The 26,628-nt window shown below is 44.8% G+C and overlaps 1 protein-coding gene across 3 annotated transcripts; it reads right to left on the bottom strand.

The window, feature by feature from the left end:
• Window positions 1–854: 854 nt before the first annotated feature.
• Window positions 855–16,894, bottom strand: LOC311110997 (palmitoyltransferase ZDHHC16A-like). 3 transcript variants are annotated; one of them, XM_084153678.1, is made up of 11 exons: window positions 16,713–16,891; window positions 10,623–10,881; window positions 10,347–10,541; window positions 4,362–4,450; window positions 4,142–4,170; window positions 3,785–3,918; window positions 3,490–3,573; window positions 3,157–3,236; window positions 2,831–2,954; window positions 2,676–2,746; window positions 856–2,521 (listed from the first exon to the last, which is right to left on the bottom strand). In XM_084153678.1, exons 2-11 carry the CDS (start codon window positions 10,872–10,874, stop codon window positions 2,419–2,421), a joined length of 1,161 nt encoding a protein of 386 aa, XP_084009804.1. In that variant the 5' UTR covers window positions 10,875–10,881; window positions 16,713–16,891; the 3' UTR covers window positions 856–2,418. The 3 variants fall into 3 exon arrangements, with proteins under 3 accessions (XP_084009802.1, XP_084009803.1, XP_084009804.1); XM_084153676.1 differs by lacking the exon at window positions 3,490–3,573 and having other exon boundaries at window positions 855–2,521; XM_084153677.1 differs by lacking the exons at window positions 3,490–3,573; window positions 10,347–10,541 and having other exon boundaries at window positions 855–2,521; window positions 16,713–16,894.
• Between the last annotated feature and the right edge of the window lie 9,734 nt (window positions 16,895–26,628).

Below are 26,628 nucleotides of genomic sequence, written 5' to 3'. Positions count from 1 at the left end.
GATAGGCACAATGATGTCTTCCTCTAGCTGGCGCCGGAGCTCGGCGTCGACGTCTGTGCGTAGGGCCAGTGTGACGCGGCTTAGAGATCATATGACGGGGGTCAATCAGGGACTGGTGTGCGAAGGAGGTGAGGCAGCCCAAGCCGTCGAACAGTGCAGGGTGCTCTCCTCGCTTTGAAGTGCCGCCTCACCCTCCCTCGGGGGTGGGGCATCTCTGTGTATAGTGTCTGAGCAAAGCGGTCCGTGTCAGTTTGAGCGAGTGGTTGGAGAGAGGAGGCTAGCTTTGCAGCACATTCTGCCACAGACTCCAATTGAAAAGCCAGCTGGAGTGCCTTTGCCTTTGACAAATCATCAGGTTCGAGTAACAGTCTTTCACATACATTCTTGTTGTTTTAATGGTCAATGAGTTGGTCACGTACCATTTCATTCTGCACTGCCCCAAATCTACACGAGCTAGCTAAGCCCAGTAGATTTGCCTCATACTGGTGTGCACACTCACCAGGCAGCTGGTGGCACCATCTGAACACAAACCGACAGAGGAGGGCACTTTAGGGTGTAGAGAAGTGTCTCCAAGAGAGCCACAGCATTGCTGTATTTTTCAGCATAGCCAAGTGTCCCGAACACATGCTGTCCCTCTGCGCCTAGGCAGTGTAGCAGCAGTGCTTTTAGCCTAGCATCACTCACGTCCTGTAAGCCCAGCTTGTTAATGTATGTTTCAGAAGTTTGAATCCATAGAGACCATGGAACTGGGGACTCACCTGGCAGAGCGAAAAAGGGAGAGGGTGATGGTAGGGAAAATTCAGCCATCCTTGTCGCCAAATGTTAAGTGTGAAGGATAGACGCGACCACAGGTGTCAGAGCCAACTACTCTTTTAATCATAATGTCAACTGAACAATGGAGAACATTGGGGGGGTCAACAAATGTAAAATTGCATGTAACTCTCCTACTGTACAGACATATGGTGTTTTGGGGTAGAAGGAAGAGTGCATCGAGCATAACACGTCAACCCTGTTACCCATTGATAGAGGTTTAAACAAGTTCAAATGTTTTATTAAGCTTGCATTCAATTTCCCCTCCCTTGCTTCCATTTTCCTGGTAGCAAGGGGTTATGGCTGATTTATGATATCATTAACCGTTACCGTCAATTTTCTTAATGTAACCTCATGTGATGGGAAAACATGTTTATGATTTTGAACGTGCTCCTTATGACAATGTTAAAATTAGCTTAAAGCCGAGATCCACATTTGTTATTGTTTTGAGGAAATGTCGTAATATCGCAAACGGATATCGCAACCCCCCGCGGGTTTTCGCTCCTCCCTTGTACTTGATTGATGAATTAAGGTCACTAATTAGTAAAGAACTCCCCACACCTGGTTGTCTAGGGCTTAATTGAAAGGAAAAACCCAAAAGCCTGCAGACACTAGGCCCTCCATGGAATGAGTTTGACACACCTGATGTACACCATAGAGTTCCACAGTGGACGTGTCATAATACCCATAAAACCTAGCGGTCAAACAGGGAAATGGTTTCAATCGTTTTTCCACCATTCATTTTTCCCCATAGGGGATTTTAGAAACAAATAAGGGCTGTGTTTCATGTAGGTTTACCCTGGCGTGACGTTTTGATAAGCATGTAAATCTCTCTCGGACAAGGTGACTTTTAAATCAATATTCGGCTCTACGGCGATTCAAAAATGTCCATCTAAAGAAATTTTGCCAATTTATTCATTACTATATTTAGCTGACAGATAGTTAATCCAGTGATTCTTACCTTTGCCTCGATTCGGCAGTCTCGTCCAGATCATCATGGCATTTGTAGTTCTTTATGATAGCCACATACTCATTTTAATTTTGGGGGGGTAAATACAGGCGAATATATTGATAAAAGTTACCTTGTCCTAGAGAGATTTACACAGTTATCAAAACATCACACCAGGGTAAGCCTACAAGAAGCCCTTATTTTAAGTGTTCCTAAAAACCCCTATGGGAAAAGTGAATGGTGGAAAAACAATTGGAACCATTTCCCTGTTTGACCTCTAGGTTTTATGAGTAATATGATGACTCTGTAGTCCAGTCTGAAAACATTATGAAACAGTTCATCCCCACATCATTACAAGTGCTGGAGTGTGGTAGGCCTTTATTACGCAAGCCCAGACCGCTGTGCCAGGACCAGGGTTGAAACATTTTGTAGGGTTGTTTCACTTGGGAGCAGCAAACATTCCCCATCTCTTCCCTGTAGTCCTCCCAATATTCACTCTCCTGCTCGTCTACACAACCTGGTCATGTGACTTCAGCACATGTAGGGAGCAGGGGCCGCTGGGAGATGTAGTTATCTGTGGACAGAGTCTGTGGGGTCAGTGGTCAGACAAACATTGCCTCATTTTGTAGAAGTCTCAATTCAGTTCTTTTCTATTTGGCTCAGACGGGCATCATGTCTTTTCTGATTGGATAGATGTCCCAGGTCAGGCTGTTCCCAAAGGGGACATGTCCAGAGGGCAGGAGGACTCGCGTCAGCCAATGACTGGAGAGAGAAGAGAGGCAGAGGTTACCACAACTAAATACAATACTTAGTAATAGTGTTTTATTTCTGACCTAGTCACATAATGTGCGTGTTAAATATCTGTGCAGACCAATAGATTGTCACACTGCCTGGACAGGAGACGCATCTAACTAACCTTTTCTTCGCCACACCTAAGAAGACTTTCCAGTTGTTCAGTCTGCCATAGTTAAAGGGGTTCTTGTACACCTGGGAGAAATAGGAGAACAGTTTGAATAGCTTGTGTCCACCAACTGTAAGACTAGGTGTGTGTGCGTGCGTGCGTGCGTGCACCTTGCCATGTTTGCGCATCCGTTTGGTCTCCTTGTTGTTGAGGTGTCTCTCTATGCTGGTCTCTCCTCGGGATATCAGCACTGCGTGCCAGATAGTCAGCCCCCCAAGAGATACAGCCACCATGCTAAAATGACCAATCGCAGGTTTTTTAAAACACATTTTTATTGCCAAACAGCCAGTGACAACACACAGTACTGTGGGGCTGAGTTTCTACCATCATGGGGAAAATAATGTGCTTTTAACTTGGAGCTATTAAAATATGTATTTTCTAAGATCACTGTGTCAAAACTAACTAAAATACAGTAATCTCGTCGAGTACATCTCACCTGGTTAACACCCACATGTAGATGATACTCTTGTGGAACATCTCATCTCTGAACGTGAAGGGAGGAGTCTGGTAGGGGCTCTGATTGACAGACAGAGGTCATACAAACAACTAAATAGGAAAACATATCCTAGTCAGGACCCAGGGTTGTGCTTAAGTCACCTGTTTTATGAGTATGCAGTAAGCATAATACAAGATCAAAGACCGTATGAACAATATCACCCTTTAAAATCTAAGTCATCTATTGAACCACCACCAGTAAGAACAAAAAAGTAACCAGGAGAGGCAGAATGAAGTGGGAGGGGTAGTGTGTGTGTGTGTGTGTGTGTACTACCTGCACAGGCGGTAAGATGCCTATGAGTTGCCCCATCCCTGTCACCGGGACACCAGAGTTATCAAAGTACATGTGTTTGAAGCGCTATCGGACAACGCAAAAACACACACCCTCAGACCACCAAGAGTTAGAGACAAACACCAAAGTTAGACAAACAGAAGAAAACACTTCAAAAGTTAAAATTGAACACAGTGACAGTTAAAGTAGACCATGAGCCTCTCACTGATCGAAGCCCTACAATGGAGGAGATAGCAGACCAGCAGACCCAAGTCTCCCTCAAAGAGTTTGTGTGTACCTGTACAGCACTACAAGCATCTAGGAAAAGGTTCCGGCCACTGATGCTGCAGTAGATACAGCCCAGGGTCATGGCGACACAGAAGGAGAAGAAGTAGCGCTGGTTAAAATGGCCGACACAGTTATTCAGCCATGCTGGGGGGAACCAGAGTTAAGGAAGAAACCAAAAACACTAACACCCATCCTCAAAATACTGTGTAATAATCTTCATTTTTGTGCTTAACAGACTTGCTTGTAAAAGATGCAACTATGGTAGACACAATCTAAATGGGGTCAACCATCCCTGATAACGTGACATTACCAGTACACTACCAATCAATCTCTACTCTCCAACTTCAAACTCCATTTAAAAGGATACGACAATGATGGTCCATTTTCAAAATGCACCTGTGAAGTAGAAGACGTCATGTTAATGTTAGACATCTACAACGCTACTATACTGTACCAGGGTTACGAGTTCTCATTGAGTAGATAAATATCTGACGGGAATACTAATTCTAATTCCCCTAATGGTTATGGTTAGGATAGGGTCCTCTGATCCTAGATATGTGGTTAGGGGAAAGCAGAGTTTGTCTTACGTGTTGCAGATGGCACAGTGGTGAGTCCTGGCTGGTTTGGGGTTGACACACTTCTTACACACGGACACAAATGGATAGTCATTTTTCATCTGGAATAAACAACACACAGATCTCTATTACACCTGTGTGTGTGTGTGTGTGTGTGTGTGTGTGTGTGTGGGCGGGCAACCGCAGGGTGCATGTGACGCGTCAAGTGCAGTAGTGCCTAGGTAGAGTTAAGTTGCATGCTCGCTTACTACGTGCTTACATACTCTCGCTTACAGCTCGCTGCCACCAGCTAGCCCTTGTGGTGAATTGGGGAGCAGCTTCATGCACAAGTCTCACCTTGCCGGTACAAAGCCTCTCCATGACCAAAACTCCAGTCGGGCCACTTAGTGGCAGCACACTTTAACTGGTTGTCTTGAAACTCCAGGCTAACCAGCATGAATCTCTGAGCAGCAGTGGGCCCCAGAGAGGAGTCTGTACAGGCCCACCTCTGTGTGGACACACCCTGGCAGCCATCAACCACTGCCCCACTGCCTTGTTGGTTAGTCTGGTACGACAAAGGCTAGGGGAGCACACCCTGAGAGAAAAGTAGCGTGCTGCCGGCACGCGGTAGGCAGACACCGACAGACTGTGGACCTGGCAGCCTCCTGCAGTGGAAGACGCTGGTCGTCCTGAGTTTCCCCCCCTTGCCACTGGAATAAGACTCCTGAAGCTCAGTTGGTAGAGCATGGCGCTTGCAACGCCAGGATTGTGGGTTCGATTCCCACGGGGGGCCAGTATGAAAAATGTATGCACTCACTAACTGTAAGTCGCTCTGGATAAGAGCGTCTGCTAAATTGACTAAAATGTAAATGTTAAATGAATACACCTTCCTACAGTGAAGTAGTGCGGTAGGGAATTGCGCACCCTCAGCGGCACTTTAAATAACCTCCTTTGCGCAGGTATCCACTTCTGACCTTGATGAAGCAATCAACTGGGAACTGGACTAAAGCCTGGCTGTGTTGGGGTGTCTGGTGACGGGGGCAGGAGTGAATGCACTGGGAGACCTTAAATCAGACCTCTGCACGCCAGCGGCAGAGGGCTATTATGATCGCCAGCAATTGGGACTTGAGTGGCAGCTGCTCTCGGCAGACCCGTGTGACTGAGCAGACATATTTAGGAGCCACACTGCTCACCCCAGCTGGGGAGAGGCCTAGAAAAGGTGGCCTAAAAAGTGCCCACTCACTCCTTCCTGGATAGGCTATCGCACCTATCGGCAGTTCCACTCAGCGGTCAAATATGCTAAAAAATATATATTATTCCCCTGAAACTGGCGACATGGAACATCAGAACTCTTTTGGACTATGACGACAATAATGACAGACCGCTCTGATTGCTGCAGAACTAAGGTGCTACAACATTGATAGTGATACCAGGTTCCTGGATGAAGATGGCGCCGACGGAGATGGCAGCCTCACGACTCGCTCTTAGGAAACTGCAGTATTTTTTTTTTTGGTGTATTTTTTTTTTTTACATTAGCAGCTCAGGAAATGTTGTGTGTCATTACATACAGCCGGGAAGAACTATTGGATATCAGAGCGGCGGTAACTCACCAGAACTACCAGCATTACGACTTCCCGAAGCAGATCCTTTGTTCGCTCTCCCCAGAGCAATTAGACTGATTCCAGAGGCCGACCCAAAACGTCGCCGGCGGAGGAGAGGCACTGGTTCGACTTAGGAGGCGCGCACACCACCCACCGCTTCCGAGTATATTACTCGCTAATGTTCAGTCTTTTGGATAACAAAGTTGACGAGCTCAGGGCAAGGACTTCTTTCCAGAGAGACATCAGGGCCTGTTACATACTTTGTTTCACGGAAACATGGCTCTTTTGGGATACTCTGTCGAAATTGGTCCAGCCAGAGGGGTTCTCAGTTCATCGCGCAGACAGGAATAAATATCTCTCCAGGAAGCAGAAGGGCGGAGGTGTGTTTCTCATGATTAACGACTCATTGTGTAATTGTAGTAACATACAGGAACTCAAGTCCTTTTGTTCACCCAACCTAGAATACCTCAATCAAATGCTGACCGTATTATCTCCAAAGATAATTTTCCTCCGTTATAGCCACGGCCGTTTATATCCCCCCTCAAGCCGATACCACGACGGCTCTCAAAAGAACTTCACTGGACCTTATGCAAACTGGAAACCACATATCCTGAGGCTGCATTTATTGTAGCTGGGGATTTTAACAAAGAAAATTTGAGGACTAGGCATATCGACTGTAGTAAACACACTGCTAAAACACTGGACCACTGTTATTCAAAATTCCGGGATGCTTACAAGGCCCTCCCCCGCCCTCCTTCCGGCAAATCTGACCACGACTCCATTTTGCTTCTCCCTTCCTATAGGCAGAAACTCAAAACAGGAAGTACCCATGCTAAAGACTATCCAACGCTGGTCTGACCAATGCCAACGCGGACTGGGACATGTTCCGGGTAGCTTGCATAAATAATTTGGACGAATACATTGATATGGTAACTGAGTTTATCAGGAAGAGTATAGGAGATGTCATACCCATTGTGACTATTAAACCATGGATAGATAGCAGCGTTCGCGCGAACCACCGCATTTAACCATGGCAAGTTGACTAGGAATATGGCAGAATACAAACAGTGTAGTTATTCACTCCGCAAGGCAATCAAACAAGCAAAACGTCAGTATAGAGACAAAGTGAAGTCGCAATTCAACAGCTCAGACACGAGACGTATGTGGCAGGGTCTACAGACAATCACAGAATACAAAAGAAAAACCAGCCACGTCGCCGAGACCGACGTCTTGCTTCCGGACAAGCTAAACACCTTCTTCGCCTGCTTTGAGGATAACACAGTGCCACCGACGTGGCCCGACAACAAGGACTGTGGGCTCTCCTTCTCCGTGGCCAACGTGAGTAAAACATTTAAACGTGTTAACCCTCGCAAGGCTGCCGGCCCAGACGGGATCCCTAGCCACGTCCTCAGAGCATGCGCAGACCAGCTGGCTGGTGTGTTTACGAGCATATTCAATCTCTCTCTATCCCAGTCTGCTGTCCCCACATGCTTCAAGATGGCCACCATTGTTCCTGTACCCAAGAAAGCAAAGGTAACTGAACTAAATGACTATCGCCCCGTAGCACTCACCTCTGTCATCATGAAGTGCTTTGAGAGACTAGTCAAGTATCATATCACCTCTACCTTACCTGCCACCCTAGACCCACTTCAATTTGCTTACCGACCCAATAGATCCACAGACGATGCAATCGCCATCACTCTGCACACTGCCCTATCCCATCTTACATACCTATGTAAGAATGCTGTTCATTGACTATAGCTCAGCAATCAACACCATAATACCCTCCAAGCTCATCATTAAGCTCGAGGCCCTGGGTCTGAACCCCGCCCTGTGCAACTGGGTCCTGGACTTTCTGACAGGCCCCCCCAGGTGGTGAAGGTAGGAAACAACACCTCCACTTCACTGATCCTAAACACTGGGGCCCCACAAGGGTGCATGCTCAGCCCAGTCCTGTACTCCCTGTTCACCCATGACTGCGTGGCCAAGCATGCCTCCAACTCAATCATCAAGTTTGCAGACGACACAACAGTAGTAGGCTTGATTACCAACAATGACGAGGTAGCCTACAGGGAGGTGGTGAGGGCTCTGGGAGTGTGGTGCCAGGAAAATAACCTCACTCAACATAAAGGAGATGATTGTGGACTTCAGAAAACAGCAGAGGATGCACCCCCCTATCCACATCGACGGGACCGCAGTGGAGAAGGTGGAAAGCTTCAAGTTCCTTGGCATACGCTACACTGACAAACTGAAATGGACCACCCACACAGACAGTGTGGTGAAGGCGGCGCAACAGAGCCTCTTCAACCTCAGGAGGCTAAATAAATTTGGCTTGGCAGCTATAACCCTCAAACTTTTACAAATGCACAATTGAGTGCATCACCGCCTGGTACGGCAACTGCACCGCCCGCAACCGCAAGGTTTGCCCCCGGTAACGCATTACCGGGGGCAAACTATCCGCTCTCCAGGACACCTACAGCACCCGATGTCACAGGAAGGCCAAAAAGATCATCAAGGACATGAACCACCTGAGCCACTGCCTGTTCACCCCGCTATCATCCAGAAGGCGAGGTCAGTACAGGTGCATCACAGCTGGAACAGAGAGACTGAAAAACAGCTTCTATCTCAAGGCCATCAGACTGTTAAACAGCCATCACTAGCACATTAGAGGCTGCTGCCTATAGACAGACTAGAAATCACTGGCCACTTTAAGAAATGGAACACTAGCCACTTTAATAATGTTTACATATCTTGCATTACTCATCTCATATGTATATAGTGTATCTTAGTCCATGCCGCTCTGACGTCGCTCGTCCATATATGTATATATTCTTAATTCATTCCTTACTTAGATTTGTGTGTATTGGGTATATGTTGTGAAATTGTTAGATATTACTGCGCTGTCGGAGCTAGAAGCACAAGCATTTCGCGTCAACCGCAATAACATCTGCTAAACACGCGTATGTGACCAATAACATTTTATTTGAAAGAGGGAGAAGGCTACACCTTCTTCTGGAAATGTTACCCTCCGGGTGGACAACATCAGCACGGTGTGGGACTGGCAATTAAGAACAGCCTCTTACCCAGACTTACCCACCTGTCGGCATAAGTGAAAGACTCATGTCTCTCCGTATCCCCCTAGCCAAGATGCGCTATGCCACTCTTCTCAGTGCATACGCACCAACGTTACCATCTGAAAATGAGGCAAATGACTGCTTCTACCAGTCACTATATGAGGCCCTTTACCGCATCCACAGGAATGACAAGCTCTTTCTGCTGGGTGACTTCAACGCTAGGGTAGGACAAAACAGGATATGGAGCGGAGGGCTGGCTAGGCATGGTGTTGGCCAGGTCAATGATAACGGCATGAGACTGCTAACTATGTGCCGAGCATGATCTCATCATCACTAACACCTTGTTCCAGCAGAAGAACAAATACAAATCATGGATGCACCCACACTTCAAACACTGGCACCTAATCGACTACGTCATAGTGAGATGTTCTAACACCAATGACGTCCTGCTGACATGTGCCATGAGGGGTGCAGAATGCTGGAAAGATCACAGTATGATACTGACTAAACTCCAGGTGAGACTATGTTGTCCCCCGTCATTCAAATACCTGGGCAGCATCCTCGGAGGACTGCAGCGTCAACCCCAACATTCAAAACAGGATCAAGCAATCCTTAACTGCCTTCGGGAAACTCAGACGCAGGGTCTTCCAAAACAGCGATCTCCACATGCACACCAAAGTCGCTGTCTATCAAGCCGTCTGCATTACTACAGTTCTTTACAGCTGTGAAGCCTGGGTCACCTACAGTCGCCACTACAAGCAGCTCAAGCGTTTCCACATAGGATGCCTGCAGCGCATCCTGGGAATCACTTGGCGCGACCGTGTGCCCCATACGGAAATACTTTCTAAGACCAACTGCAAGAGTATGGACGCCATGGTCACCCAACACCAACTGCGCTGGCTCGAGCATGTCATTAGAATGTCTCAGGAGCGCTTGCCACAGAAGATCTTGTATGGCCAGCTACACCTTGGCCGGCGGTCTGCAGGGGGGCAGATGAAGCGCTACAAGGACCAGCTGAAAACGTCACTGAAGAAGTGCAACATCAAACCCACAGACCTGGAGGACGCTGCTGCCGACCGTTTTACCTGGCGGCAGCTCTGCCAGAGCGGTGTACAGAGGTAGGAGGAGAGGAGCACAAAGAGACCGCAAAAACAGCTCAGGAGACATAACCATGCCTGCCCCCGCCAACACAGACTGCACATGCCCCACCTGCAATAAAGTTTGTGGATCTCGGATTGGACTCTACAGCCACCAAATATAATAATTCACTGTTAACTCAGAAGTGGAAGTCATCATCGGATACGATGGACTACCGCAAGGCAAGTGTGTGTGTGTGTGTGTACCGTAGGGGGGTATCCTGGGGTAGTATTGGTAGCTTTATAATAGTGGAAGACGATCATGACAAGGTTCCAGTGTCCGTACGTGATGTGCCAGGCTATCCAGGATGGAGAGTACGTGTCGAAGATCATGGGCAGCAGAACCACATAGACTACCACCAGGATAGTACTGGTCAGTATCACTACCAGACATACAAACACCTGGAGAGAGAGGGTAAATGAGTGAGAAACGGTTTCATGAACATCTGTGCAACTCTCACTGACACACACACACACACTTACCGCCCCCAACCTGCGGGTGAGTAGGTCCACCATCCAGATGATGGGTTCCAGCAGTGAGTCCATGACGACGTCAGAGTTGGTGAGGGAGTTGTAATAGAGGGAGTCGACCATCAGTCTGAGGTAGGCCCATATCTGCCTCACACACAGCGGTAGTCTGCAGTTGTTGCCATTGCTGTTGCTGCAGTGCCACTGTCTGGTGCACACACACAACCACAGCCAGCGCATCAGTGGGAAGGTGGGGCACGGCCTCATTCTGCTTCTGAAACACACAGGGATGAATGTACACCAGGAATTATACTACCATTGAAATCCTTGGGCGGGCCGCCAAAGGGTTTTTCGGGATGCTTGAGTCCAAACAGTGTAAAAAATAAACATCTGTGTAAACTTAAAAAGACATCCTCCAGCGATTGTGGAACTTTTACTGTTGAAAAGTGATATCCCATGTATAAATACAGTAAAGAACAATTGTTGGATTCGAACTTCTAACTTGAAATATATTACACTATTAGAACTGAGTGGATGGAAATATACTGAGTGATAAAAGGGGAGTGCAGAAAGTTTACATTCTGTTAGAACATGTTGTTATGGTTAAATCTCATGTATACTATGGAGAAAAGAAGGGCAACGGTCTGGTTTCAGTCACTGATAAGGTAGGACAGCCGTGAGTTAGGAAGGAGTGAGGAAATCGGGCCGAGGTCAGACGAAGTGAGAAAGAACAGTCACCACTAAAGTCCTGCCTAGCAATAGAGATTTATTGGCTGTCCAGATGTGAGGGTATAAATATATGTGCTGGTGTAAACACGTCTTTGTCCTATGCAGCTGTTTGACCCAGTGGGTGAATAAACTTGGTTTGAGCTTTGACTAGTTGTCCTTTAGGTTTTTCACTCTGTCAGAACCTAACACACTAAAGGCTAAAAAAAAAAAAAAACACCTTTTTTTAGACACCTGCAAACTTCAAGGAGTAGGGCATTCAAGGACTAGGTCTGATGGGAATCCATGATGTCGGCCTCCCCACTTGATTGAGGAACAATAGAGAACAAAAGATTCAACCACAAAGACAAGGGAGGTTTTCCAATGCCTGGCAAAGGGCAGCTATTGGTAGTTGGGTAAAAAAAAAAGCAGACACTGAATATCCCTTTGAGCATGGTGAAGATATTAATTACACTTTGGATGGTGTATCAGTACACCCAGTCACTACAAAGATACAGGAAGGAAAATACTCAGGGATTTCACCATTACGCCAATGATGACTTTAAAACAGTTACAGAGTTTAATGGCTGTGATAAGAGAAAACTGAGGATGGATCAACATACTCCACAACACTAACCTAAATTACAGTGAAAAGAAGGAAGCCTGTAAAGAATGCAAATATTCTAAAACGTGCATCATGTTCGCAATAAGGCTCTAAAGTAAAACTGCAAAAAAAAGGCAAATAAATTAACACTTTGTATTCAGGACACAAAGTTATGTTTGGGGCAAATCCAACAACACAACTGAGTACCTACCACTTCATATTTTCAAGCATGGTGGTGGCTGCATCATGTTATGGGTATGCTTTTCATCAGCAAGTAATAGGGATTTTTTTTTAAATAAAAATAAATGGACTAGAGCTAGGCGCATGCAAAATCCTAGAGGAAAACCTGGTTCAGTCTGCTTTCATTATACCCTGATGAAAACAGCTTGTCTGTCGAAACGTTGGTTATTAGGTTATTACATTTTTTCATCTGAGCTCCTAGAGTGTGCGGCTCTCCTTTTCTTTTTCAGTCTGCTTTCCAACAGACACTGGGAGCCAAATTCACCTTTCAGTAGGACAAAACCTAAATTAAACAAGGCCAAATATACACTGGATTTGCCTACCAAGACGACATTGAATGTTGCCCAGTGGCCTAGTTACAGTTTTTACTTAAACAATGATGGCAAGACATGAAAATGGCTGTCTAGCAATGATCAACAACCATTGTGACAGCGCTTGAAGAATAAAAAAAAAAGAATAATGTGCAAATATTGTACAATCCAGGTGTGCAAAACTAAAGAGAATTACCCAAAAAGACTCTGCAATCGATACCAAAAGTTGATTCTAACATGTATTGCATATTTTTATATAATCTTTGAAAAGTAACAGTCACCAAAATAAAAGGTACAGTGGGGAGAACAAGTATTTGATACACTGCCGATTTTGCAGGTTTTCCTACTTACAAAGCATGTAGGTCTGTAATTTTTATCATAGGTACACTTCAACTGTAAGAGACGGAATCTAAAACAAAAATCCAGAAAATCACATTGTATGATTTTTAAGTAATTAATTTGCATTTATTGCGTGACATAAATATTTGATACATCAGAAAAGCAGAACTTAATATTTGGTACAGAAACCTTTGTTTGCAATTACAGAGATCATACGTTTCCTGTAGGTCTTGACCAGGTTTGCACACACTGCAGCAGGGATTTTGGCCCACTCCTCCATACAGACCTTCTCCAGATCCTTCAGGTTTCAGGGCTGTCGCTGGGCAATTCGGACTTTCAGCTCCCTCCAAAGATGTTCTATTGGGTTCAGGTCTGGAGACTGGCTAGGCCACTCCAGGACCTTGAGATGCATCTTACGGAGCCACTCCTTAATTGCCCTGGCTGTGTGTTTCGGGTCGTTGTCATGCTGGAAGACCCAGCCACGACCCATCTTCAATGCTCTTACTGAGGGAAGGAGGTTGTTGGCCAAGATCTCGCGATACATGGCCCCATCCATCCTCCCCTCAATACGGTGCAGTCGTCCTGTCCCCTTTGCAGAAAAGCATCCCCAAAGAATGATGTTTCCACCTCCATGCTTCACGGTTGGGATGGTGTTCTTGGGGTTGTACTCATCCTTCTTCTTCCTCCAAACACGGCGAGTGGAGTTTAGACCAAAAAGCTCTATTTTTGTCTCATCAGACCACATTACCTTCTCCCATTCCTCCTCTGGATCATCCAGATGGTCATTGGCAAACTTCAGACGGGCCTGGACATGCGCTGGCTTGAGCAGGGGGACCTTGCGTGCGCTGCAGGATTTTAATCCATGACGGCGTAGTGTGTTACTAATGGCTTTCTTTGAGACTGTGGTCCCAGCTCTCTTCAGGTCATTGACCAGGTCCTGCCATGTAGTTCTGGGCTGATCCCTCACCTTCCTCATGATCATTGATGCCCCACGAGGTGAGATCTTGCATGGAGCCCCAGACCGAGGGTGATTGACCGTCATCTTGAACTTCTTCCATTTTCTAATAATTGCGCCAACAGTTGTTGCCTTCTCCCCAAGCTGCTTGCCTATTGTCCTGTAGCCCATCCCAGCCTTGTGCAGGTCTACAATGTTATCCCTGATGTCCTTACACAGCTCTCTGGTCTTGGCCATTGTGGAGAGGTTAGAGTCTGTTTGATTGAGTGTGTGGACAGGTGTCTTTTATACAGGTAACGAGTTCAAACAGGTGCAGTTAATACAGGTAATGAGTGGAGAACAGGTCTGTGAGTTTTTCTTAAAGAAAAACTAACAGGTCTGTGAGAGCCGGAATTCTTACTGGTTGGTAGGTGATCAAATACTTATGTCATGCAATAAAATGCAAATTAATTACTTAAAAATCATACAATGTGATTTTCTCACAGTTGAAGTGTACCTATGACAAAAATTACAGACCTCTACATGCTTTGTAAGTAGGAAAACCTGCAAAATCGGCAGTGTATCAAATACTTGTTCTCCCCACTGTATATAGTCAGGGAGAATTGAAAATTCCCAAAACAATGAATTTAGCAGTATTGATTTTGTTATCATGTTTTTTTTTTTTTTTAAACACAGCATTAGCCATGGCAAGAGGCATAGAATTGCATGAAATTCTCTCAGCTCCAGAGAATTTTTTTGAATTGTAAGAAATTGACTTAAATTCAAAAATGTCTCTTCCTCGCCAAGATGGGGTCCCTCTAAAATTCAGTCGTGCCGACGAGGTCGTCACTAGTTAACCTCTTAAGGATCTGACCCTTTTTTCCAATTTAAGCCTAAAATGACATAGCCAAATCTAACTGCCTGTAGCTCAGGACCTGAAGCAAGGATATGCATGTTCTTGATACCATTTGAAAGGAAACACTTTGAAGTTTGTGGAAATGTGAAATGAATGTAGGGGAATATAACATTAGATCTGGTAAAAGATAATATGACCAAAAAAACATGCATTTTCTATATTTTTTGTTTTGTTCCATCATCTTTGAAATGCAAGAGATAGGCCACAATAATATTGCAGTTTAGGATCAATTTAGATTTTGGCCGCATTGTGCCAAGTTTCAGATTGATCCAGTGAAGCATTGCAACACTGGACTGTTTTGTATTAAGTCTGCCCAAATGTGCTGAATTGGTCAATTGATACATTTTCATGTACATAACTATAGAGAACATACAAAAATGATATGGTAATACAAAACGTAAGTTTACACACTTCCAGGAATGTCATACATGATGGATCATTAGCTTATACACTAACTTTCACCCATCTAGATGGCCTGGCAGGGTGGGTGTGGAGCCAGAGAGAGCAGGGGTCCAAACTGTAGAACCCAGTTCCTAGATTTGAATATAAAAATTGATTTTATCAAACAAAACTATGCTACATTTTATCTCTGGGACCCTTAGGATGACAACTCAGAGCAAGATTACTGAAAGTAAGTACATTATTTACCTTCAGAGGTGAATGTATCAAACCAGTTGCCGTGATAAGTTTGTTGTTGTGCACTCTCCTCAAACAATAGATGTAATAGCTACTGTAAATTGGACAGTGCAGTTAGATTAACAGGAATGTTTTGCTTCCTGCCCATTTATAACATGTCTATGTCCTGGAAAGTTTGCTGTTACTTACAACAGTCATGCTCATCACATTAGCGCACGTTAGCTCAACCGTCCCGTATACGGGACACCAATCCCGTAGAGGTTAACACACCCACAAAGTAATAAACTCCACCTATTTCTACAATTGATCTTCTTAAAATCAGATTTGAAACCTAACCTTAAACTACACTGGTAACATTATGCCTAACCCTATAATTAAGACCAAAAAGCAAAATGTTTGTTTTCATGTTTTAAGATAACACAGCCACAAAGTCAAATTTGTCTATCTAGTGGAAACCCGCTGACGTCCGACCGCGCCCCCTGCCACATTCACCACCTAAACCCCTTTTTGATCCATAAAAACAACCTACACACACACCTGAACAATACTATACACAACAGAGCTACAAAGACCACATGGTGTAAGGACTGGTTCCGTTTTAAGACCTACTTTCTGATTTTAATTTAGGAAATATGTTCCCAAGTATTCCCACACACAAATAGAGGCATATGTGATCATATCCCAATGTTTTTGTCATACTATCTGTTTGGGATTCTTGCGGTCAATTTGATGTGTACAAATTATTAATAACTATATTCCGGGACCCCGACCATCCGCGCAAGAAAATTTTTTAAATCAGCCCACAGCTGAATGTAATTGGGGGCTCCTGTAGATTTGAGATTGGGCCACAAACTTCTAGTTCTACTGCTTTAAAACAAAAAAACAAAAGATTATGGCAACTCTTCTCTTGCTCTTCTGCATTCCAATCAAGGGATATGAGCAGGGCGGAACACAATAGTGAGAGCGACACAGCCCATAATGACAGCTTTGAAAGAATGGAGTTAGCTACATTGTTGGAATCCTATCCAGACGTTCTGAACCTTCAGGTCTAGCACATTGTTGAGCATTTTCACCGCAATCTTCCATGAACATGCCTCTGTCACTCACTGCCCATTCCTCCAATTTGTTATAAACCATCTGCCAGTGTAGCAGCAATTATCAAGTTCTGTCATGATTCAATGTTCTATGTTTATGACACGGACAAAAGGCTGTTTATAAAAAAGATAGCTAAACAATATGATTGAATGAGTCATATACATTTAAAAACTCTTCCTCAACCCTTATCTGTCAAAGATCATCAGTTGAAAGGACCACTGGCACTTGACCAGTGTCGTGAGCTACCAGCAGCAAGCTTGAAGAGCAGCGCTGTATACTGCTAGTTACCATTGCACAAAGTAATACATTCCATTTATATACTCACTTTCTTAGGATCGCATGTCACCCGTGAGAAATGTGTTACCTCTGGCCATGATACCAAGGTGAAGAAGGTTGAATTAACACGGAAGCTAATAATTGAACGGGAGACAATCTTCTCGAGTGAGAGATTCCTTAGCACAAACGCTTCTCCTCTACCTTGTCATAGTCATTTTACTTCCGGGAGAAGCTATACGGACCAATGGTGTATATATAAATAATTGATTTGGACACGCCTGGTGCCCAAATTGTTTACGTATGTCGCGCAACTAGAGTCGAGTATAGATGAACGGATTCGGTTCAGTCAGTCCTCCTGATGAGCCTTCCCAGCCAGCCGTCCTGTGGGTTTTTACTCCAACCCTAATTTTGCCCATTAGTTAGTTATAACTGGGGATGGAGCAAAAACCTACAGGAGGGCAGCTCTCCAGGAACAGGGTTGGAGAGCCCTGGCATAGGGTCTAGACCCGGGTTCCCCATAAGGTGGCAAGCGGGCCATATTCAGCCTGCAAGTGATTTTATTTGCCCCCCCCCCCAAATTAATATTTGTTAAATATAATTTGTGTTGTTGGACAGAATACTAAAATCACCAGGAAAACAGTTCAAAGTTATTTTAATTTAGGAAATCTGTTCCCAAGTATTCACACATATAAATAGAGAGGCATATGTGATTATCCCAATGTAATCAAGGTTTACTATATCTGTTTGGGATTCTTGCGGTCAATTTGCAGTGTACAAATTATTTATCCTGATGAGCCCTTCCCAGCTAGCTAGTTTATACTTGTGGCTAGACACTTCAGATAGAATTTGAAACTTGTCTGCCGAAGTTGGGACTTGTGTAGCTAGACTGTAGCTAGACTTTAATGCTGTAGTTCTACATTTTGGGTGACAATCACTACAATAAATGAGTAGCCTAAGCATAGGACACGATTCAGTAACAGTAGTCACTGCAGCCTAAAGTAAATTGAAATACATTTGCCAAAATTATAATTACTCCTGTTTATATATAAAATAATTCAAAATACTTCACCAAAAAGGATGACTTAGCACAGAGGATCATTAGCTTCTTTTAAAGCTGTGGATTGTTTCGAATCACAAGCGTGTAGGCCTAGTTGGGAAGCCTGCAATTTGGGCAGCGCGTGTGGCAATAGGCCTAGCTGATTATTGAGATGCAATGTTGTAAGTGAAACACAATGCTTCTAAAATATGTGTAAAGATAATGTTTCTTGAGTATAATTTGAAATGTTGAGACAAGAAGACGGGGAGGGGTTGTGTGGCAAAGATATTGGCGCCTCTCTCCAGAATGTGCTCAGCTCTCCAGAATGCGCTAAGCTGTCTCCCCCCAATTATTGTGCATTCATTGTTTTATTGTGTTAATTGTTTGTCCTTTGATTAATTCCCCATTACATGTCACCAGTAGTACATTTACCGTTAATCGCGTCATTTCGTTACATTAATTTATGTTAATGCATGGATTAATTAGGCCTACAGTCATTTACCATTCTCATTCTCGGAGTGGAAACTTTTGCAGAGTTTACAACCTGCTACACTTGTGAGAAACAAGTTTTGGTTTATTTCATACCATCATTTACGAATTTAGTCAATTGTTTCATTGTATTTTATTGGAGCGCACCATGTGAGCAATGAGAATGTGTCTGGTTTCTATGTCATCTTAATGTTGACGGAACGCTTGCACCTGAGCACCCATAGAAGTAGGCTAACTGGCCTGCTGCATGCAAATGTAGGAAAGTGCCCATTTGTGATGTTTGATTTCTGATTGTCTTAACTCGGCACCACTAATAAGCTGAGCTTGTCAGTAATTTTTTCTTCACCTCACACAGTAAGTCAACGAAGTCCATTTTTTTGTTATATAAAAAAAAAGAATAGTTCCTCACAGTATTTGAAAACTCTTTCCAAAACTCTCTCCCTCGATAATCACCAGGCCTCGGTGTGAAAGAGCAAAATGTCATGCTCTGAGGATCCAATATATCCAGTGGTAACGTCATAAAATACCTGAACACATTTCCCTTTGGGCAAAAACAGCTGTCTGTCCAGAGCTCACTTGTGTAGGAAACTCTGAGGGCCCGGAATAGGCTAGTTGATACAATGTTGCAAGTTTGCTGGCAACAGCTTCGGGCTGGACCTTCAAATAAACAGTCATTGGGCCGGAGCCAGTTGATTGATTTGATAGGGTACAATGTTGCACTTCACTAGTATAGCTCAGGTCAAGACAGATAGAAAAGGACGCAGACAGGTGGAGTAGAGAGATGAATGCGATTGAAAGAACCTGCATTTTCATCAGAATATTTATTTTTATTTAGTTCACAATGGAAGTTATATGCCTACTAAGCCATGGGTCTCGCAGACCACCTATGAGTAGCTCGCCAAACAATTCTGAAAGCACATGCAATTTTCACGTGTTCCACCGCAAACTGTCATAAACAAATCTCACAAGTATCAGACACCGCAAGCTCCCAGCTACTATCTAATCAACATTGACATTATCCCACCCTGGTTAGACACTATTGGCTTACAATGCCAAACCTAATACAAGATCTGCCAATTTCCAGCAATATTGCCCCTGTCTGTCTGTGTGGGGCGCACGTTTGTTTATCACTCCGTGTCTAGCCAGTTGATATGATAACCCTCTTGTGGGTTGTTAAAAATACTTTCCCCAAAACCTTCTCAATTAAATGTTAATTGCAAAGTAGGCTTACCTGGCAGAAGTATATCATGAATAAGTATATCATTTGTATCTACACTGAACAAAAATATAAAACGCAACAATTTCAAAGATTTTACTGAGTTAAAGTTCATATAAGGAAATCAGTCAAATGAAATGAATTCATTAGGCCCAATCTATGGATTTCACAAGACTGGGAATATAGATATGCATCTGTTGGTCACAGATACCTTAAAAATGGGCCTCGGTATCTCGTCATAGTATTTCTGTGCATTCAAATTACCATCGATCAAATGCAATTGTGTTCGTTGTCCGTAGCTTATGCCTACCCATACCATAACCCCACCGCCACCATTGGGCACTCTGCAGTCAGGTCAAGACCCTGGTGGGTACGACGAGCACGCAGATGAGCTTCCCTGAGATGGTTTCTGACAGTTTGTCCAGAAATTATTCGGTGGTGCAATTAAAGGGCCAGATGCGCAATTAAAAGGGTAATTACACTCAAAAATCTAAATGTGTTAGTTTTCTTCCAGACCTAAAAAAATGTGTCTTAATCATTGACATGGACTCAGATCATCCAGTGTTGTTGTTTCTCTATGAACAAAAAATAAAACAGAACATAATTTGGGAAAATATAAAACAGAATTATGGGGAAAAAACATACAGATTTTATTAACCATTATTTTACCAGGTATATTGACAGAAAACATAGTGCACTACTTTCTTGTACATTAAGGACCCGGGAAGAGTTGCAGGGGAGAGGAGAAGAATGTGCCTATTTGAAAGCTAGAAAAAAAATTGTAGCTCACAACATGTTTCATTTTTAAAAAGTAGCTCTCATGCTAGAAAAGGTTGGAGACCCCTGGCATAGACTCTTAGTTCCATGCGCTCATTTCTTTAGCCACCAATGGCTCACGGTGAATCAATGTGTCCATATGGCAGAGGCTGGTGCTCTGGCATTAATGGAATTTTAACTTTTAGATTTTATCATTCTAAGTCCGATTTGTATTATTAACCACGTGACAATGATTTTGAGAAGCTAAAACGTTATTATTAAAATGAAACTCTTCCATGAAAATGTGCATATGAAAATCATAACTGGCATGCAGATCGGTAGAAATGGAAGGATAAATTGTAAGCTTCCCCAAACTTGAAACTCATGTGCAGCCTTGGAATAGATTATTGTGAACAGAGCACACATTTCTTTATACCATAGGCGAAATTGCCACGGGGGGATAGGTGGGACATGTCCCCGCAATATTCAGAACATGTAGAATATTTATTCGTTTTTTTTTGGTCAGGGGCCCTCTAGATAGCATATGAACACGTCATAAGCAATGGCAAAGTGTGTAGAATTGCAGGAAATTTGCTTCAACAGTCGACTTTGGGCATGAAAAAAGGTCCAACTCCTCCTCTTTCTCAATTTTCAAACAGAAATGGGGTGTGCCTTTGGTGGTTTATTGATGTGTCATTCTAGTTATGCGTGCCGCGACTGACGTAGCTAGTTCGTTAGCTAAGCTAGCCACTTGTAGCTAGCCGGTAACTCCTCCAGTATGTGTTGACATAATTTCAATGTTTTGTTTTTGGACGGAAGCTGTAGAGATCGGTAAGAAATGGCACTTCTGTAGCCAAATATCTTATTAATTCATTTTGTTTTTAAGCATTAAATTACCTGGTATGATGGTGCATTGATTAGTTATTAAGTTTCTTTCTTTTTGAGCTTTTGCCCAAAGTCGACCTTTAAAGTAACGGTCCAGTGTTTCCAGATTTCTATGAAATATGACCTATAATTAATGACACTATGAATTAAATTGTTTTCCTTCCCAATTTTTTTAATTAAGCATGTTAAAAAGCAGCTTTTCTGTATTGGAATGCTGTGGGCATACCCCGACAACAGAATTGTGTGAGCGTATACCGGTCATTAACCTTTTGACCTGTACGATCACTTATTTGTGATCATTGTTGAGTGGTCCCTGCAGCATACAGAACAGTAGCAACAGAACTTCTGCATGTAATGCAACATAACATCTAAATAGCGTTGTTGTCTGTGGAAGGTTTTCTAGTCAGTAGGGGGTAGAAATGGGGGAAGGTATCGTGGGGGGAAATCATAGGAAATATTACTATGATGAGGGATTTATCAATAAATGGGGGGCAAACACAGCACAGCTGAGTATACATTGAAATAATTTGCTAATAATTTGCTTTTTTATTTGACTGGACTTAAGGTATATGCATCTTGGAACTCAGAGAAAAAAACAGGGCAAAATCACAACTTCAGTGATTTTAGGTCAGAAAGTGGGGGCTCTAGAAATATGCTAGAGTTTCCGACTTGGAATTCCAAGTTGGATTACGTTCAAAACGATTTTTTCCATAGTTACCAGTTGTATGAAAATGTAACACTCACTAACTGTAAGTCTCTCTGGATAAGAGCATCTGCTAAATGACTAAAATGTAATGTAAATGTTTTGAACGCATTGAAGTCGGAGATCTCCGAGCTCCAAGTTGATTTGAACACAGCATTAGTCTCAGCGGACGGGGATAGAGAGCAGCAGAGGGTCAGCTTCTTACGGTCCCTGCACTCCTACCTTTCCTCAGGTGAGACTGACCAGAGAGAGGGGAGACCGTCTTCCACCTGATGGCGAAACTGGAGTCGCACCGCATCTGCCTCGAGTACAAATTCATGTTATTCCTATGACCAGAGAAATTTAAATATTCCTCGATATTAAAATAGACACGACAAGCTGCTAAAATAAAATAATAAAATAATAAATTAAATAAAAACGCAGGGCTATCAGTACACTTGGCTACTCATTCATTGCAGTGCAAGTGGGAGTAGGGAGAAGGCGTTTTATGTTTTGTAATAGTGTTGAATCATTTTTTTACATGACCTCGCACATAAAAACAGCAGCTCTTTGCTGTATTATTTGACAGTCGCTCTCTGGTCATGGTTTTAAAAGTTATGAAATCTGACGTAGGCTAGTATCAAATTGATAGGCACAGTGTTTTGAGCTACCAGATTGGCCAGCGCGGTAGGCGCACTGGATTTAGCCACAGATCTCCCAGTCTGCCAGGTAGGCGGAGTTTGTCTTTTCAGACAATTAAATGGTTCAAAATGGGAACACTTTGTCTACCCAGCTTCTGAATCAAGTGCACCTACCACCAACAGCGCAACACAAATAATAATACCAAAAAAGGTGCGCAAGCCTTTAACTTTTCTACAGAAATGTTTGATGATTGACTAGGAATGCCTTGAAGATCAACCAGTCGATCGTGATCAACCAGTTGGTGACCACTGCTGTAGACCATACTATTGGTTTTCATTTGTATTTTTCGTAGCTATTTACCACCACAAACCATTGCTGGCAAATCGGACCATAACTCTATCCTCCTGATTCATGCAAGCAAAAACTCAAACAGGAAGCACCAGTGACATGCAGTGGTGTAAAGTACTTAAGTAAAAATACTTTAAAGTACTACTTCAGGAGTTTTCTGAGTATCTGTACTTTACTTTACTATTTATATTAAAATAATGTACTTTTTACTCCATACATTTTCCCTGACACCCAAAAGTGCTTGTTACATTTTGACAGGAAAATGGTCAAATTCACACACTTATCAAGAGAACATCCCTGGTCATCCCTATTGCCTCTGATCTGGCGGACTCACTAAACACATGCTTTGTTTGTAAATTATGTCTGAGTGTTGGAGTGTGCCCCTGGCTATCCATCTTTTTTTTTTTAAACAAGACAATTGTGCCGTCTGTTTGCTTAATATAAGGAATTTGAAATGGTTTATACTTTTACTTTTGATACTTAAGTACATTTTAGCAATTACATTTACTTTTGATACTTAAGTATATTTAAAACCAAATACTTTTAGACTTTTACTCAAGTAGTATTTTACTGGGCGACTTTCACTTTTACTTGAGTCATTTTCTATTAAGGTATCTTTACTTTTACTCAAGTATGATGATTGAGTACTTTTTCCTCCACTGGTGATGCGCTCAATACGGAAGTGGTCTGATGAAGTGGATGCTAAACTACAGGACTGTTTCACTACCACAAACTGGAATATGTTCCGGGATTCATCCGATGGCATTGAGGAGTTTACCACATCAGTCACCGGCTTCATTAGTAAGTGTTTCAAGGACGTTGTCCCCACAGTGACCGTATGTACATATTCCAACCAGAAGCCATGGATTACAGGCAATATCCGCACTGAGCTAAAGGCTAGAGCTGCCGCTTTCAAGGATCAGGATACTAATAGGGACACTTATGAGGAATCCCGCTACTCCCTCCGACGAACCATCAAACAGGCAAAGCATCAATACAGGACTATGATCTAATCCTACTACATCGGCTCTGACACTTGTTGGAGGTGGCAGGGCTTGCAAACTATCATGGATTACAAAGAGAAACCCAGCCGAGAGCTGCCCAGTGACGCGAGCCTACCAGACGAGCTAAATGCCTTCTATGCTTGCTTGAAAAAACTGAACCATGCGTGAGAGCACCAGCTGTTCCGGACGACGGTCATTGTCAACACCATCATCCCAGAAACCCTGAACCTACTCCAATTCGCATGCCGCCCTAACAGATCCCAGTTGACACAATCTCTACTGCACTCCACACTGCCCTTTCCCACCTGGACAAAAGGAACACCTATGTGAGAATTCTGTTCACTGACTACAGCTCAGCGTTAAACACCATAGTGCAGGGTTCACCAACTGGCGGCGCGCAAGCCGAATTTGGCCCGCGGGTGGTTTGATTGGGCCCCCACATGTTTCTGAGCAAAAAACTAAAATATATAGCTTTTTTTTTTCATTTTCTTTTTTTTCCCATTGTTGGACATAAAAGACTGTAAAAACACCAGGAAATAAGCTCCAAGTGATTTTAATTTAAGACATCTGTTCCCAAGTATTCACACGCATTATAGAGAGACACATGATCGTATACACATGTAAGCAAGTGTCACACCCTGGCTCTGGGACTCTATATGTTGAGCCAGGGTGTGTTTATTCTGTTGTGTTTATTTCTATGTTGGCTAGAGTGACTCCCAATCAGAGGCAACGAGTGTCAGCTGTCGTTGGTTGTCTCTGATTGGGAGCCATATTTAAACTGTCTGTTTTCCCTTTGTGTTTGTGGGTTTTTGTTCCGTGTTCGGTCATTGTTACCGTGGACTTCACGAGTCGTTTCTTGTTTTGTTGATTGTGTTCTATTATCACTAAAGATAATAAAGTTAAACATGTTCGTTCATCACGCTGCGCCTTGGTCTGTTCAATACGACGATCGTGACAGAAAAACCCACCAAGTAAGGACCAAGCAGCGTGTCCCGGGGCAGAACTTGGACTGGACATGGGAGGAAGCGCCGGGAGAGGCCCTGGCGAAAGAGGAGCAGCGGCGTCAGCAGTGTCAACGTCGGACAGGCGAGAGGCAACCCCAGAAAATGTTTAGGGGGGGGCACACGGCATGGACGACGGGGCTGACGGAGGCAGAAAAGGGGCGGATTCAGAAGGCCACCAGGTTACGGGTACACCGCCCTGTACGTCCTGTGCGGATGCCTCACACTGAGTGTGTGAGGGTAGGCATTCAGCCAGGACGGGTTGTGGCCGCTTTTCACTCCAGGTCTCCTATCCGTCTCCACAGCCCGGTTCGGCCTGTCCCTGCTCCACGCACCAAGCCTACGGGGTGCATCGCCAGCCCAGTCCGGCCTGTCCCTGCTCCACGCACCAAGTCTACGGTGCGCGTCGCCAGCCCGGCCCGGCCTGTCCCTGCTCCACGCACCAAGTCTACGGTGCGCGTCGCCAGCCCGGCCCGGCCTGTCCCTGCCACTCGCACCAAGTCTACGGTGCGCGTCGCCAGCCCGGCCCGGCCTGTTCCTGCCACTCGCACCAAGTCTACGGTGCGCGTCGCCAGCCCGGCCCGGCCTGTCCCTGCTCCACGCACCAAGTCTACGGTGCGCGTCGCCAGCCCGGCCCGGCCTGTTCCTGCCACTCGCACCAAGTCTACGGTGCGCGTCGCCAGCCCGGCCCGGCCTGTTCCTGCCACTCGCACCAAGTATACGGTGCGCGTCGCCAGCCCGGCCCGGCCTGTTCCTGCCACTCGCACCAAGTATACGGTGCGCGTCGCCAGCCCGGCCCGGCCTGTTCCTGCCACTCGCACCAAGTATACGGTGCGCGTCGCCAGCCCGGCCCGGCCTGTTCCTGCCACTCGCACCAAGTCTACGGTGCGCGTCGCCAGCCCGGCCCGGCCTGTTCCTGCCACTCGCACTAAGCCAGGGGTGCGAGACGTCAGCCTGGTAAGGCCCGTCCCTCCTCCACGCACCAAGCCAGGGGTGCGAGTCGTCAGCTTGGTAAGGCCCGTTCCTCCTCCACGCACCAAGCCAGGGGTGCGCGTCATCAGCCTGGTAAGGCCCGTTCCTCCTCCACGCACCAAGCCAGGGGTGCGCGTCGTCAGCCTGGTAAGGCCCGTTCCTCCTCCACGCACCAAGCCAGGGGTGCGCGTTGTCAGTCCAGCACAACCCGTGCCTGGGTCACCGGTGCCTGGTAAGGTACCGGTCAACTGCTCCACTATGGAGCTGAAGCTAACCGTTCCTGCTAAGTCCAGTCCAGCTCCAGCCAGCGGGGCCAGACTGGACCAGGGGCGCTATGGGGGGTTTATTGGAGGGTGGGTGGCAAGGCCGGAGCCAGAACCGCCGCCGAGGAGGTATGCCCACCCAGCCCTCCCCTGTTTTGTTCAGGTTGAGGCGCGGTCGCAGTCCGCGCCTTTAGGGGGGGGGTACTGTCACACCCTGGCTCTGGGACTCTATATGTTGAGCCAGGGTGTGTTTATTCTGTTGTGTTTATTTCTATGTTGGCTAGAGTGACTCCCAATCAGAGGCAACGAGTGTCAGCTGTCGTTGGTTGTCTCTGATTGGGAGCCATATTTAAACTGTCTGTTTTCCCTTTGTGTTTGTGGGTTTTTGTTCCGTGTTCGGTCATTGTTACCGTGGACTTCACGAGTCGTTTCTTGTTTTGTTGATTGTGTTCTATTATCACTAAAGATAATAAAGTTAAACATGTTCGTTCATCACGCTGCGCCTTGGTCTGTTCAATACGACGATCGTGACAGCAAGGTTTGAAATGATTATGTTTTAGTCAAACATTACATCTGTTTGGGCTTCTTGCAGTTCATTTGCAGTCTACAAATTATTTCTAGTTATATTCCGGCCCTCCCGACCATCCACTCAAGAAAGAAATTGGCCGTGT

Source organism: Coregonus lavaretus (genome assembly GCF_964263955.1).
Source record: "Coregonus lavaretus genome assembly, chromosome: 36".
NCBI lineage: Eukaryota > Metazoa > Chordata > Actinopteri > Salmoniformes > Salmonidae > Coregonus > Coregonus lavaretus.
Note: the sequence above shows the minus strand (reverse complement) of the source record. Positions and strands in the feature narration are given on the sequence as shown.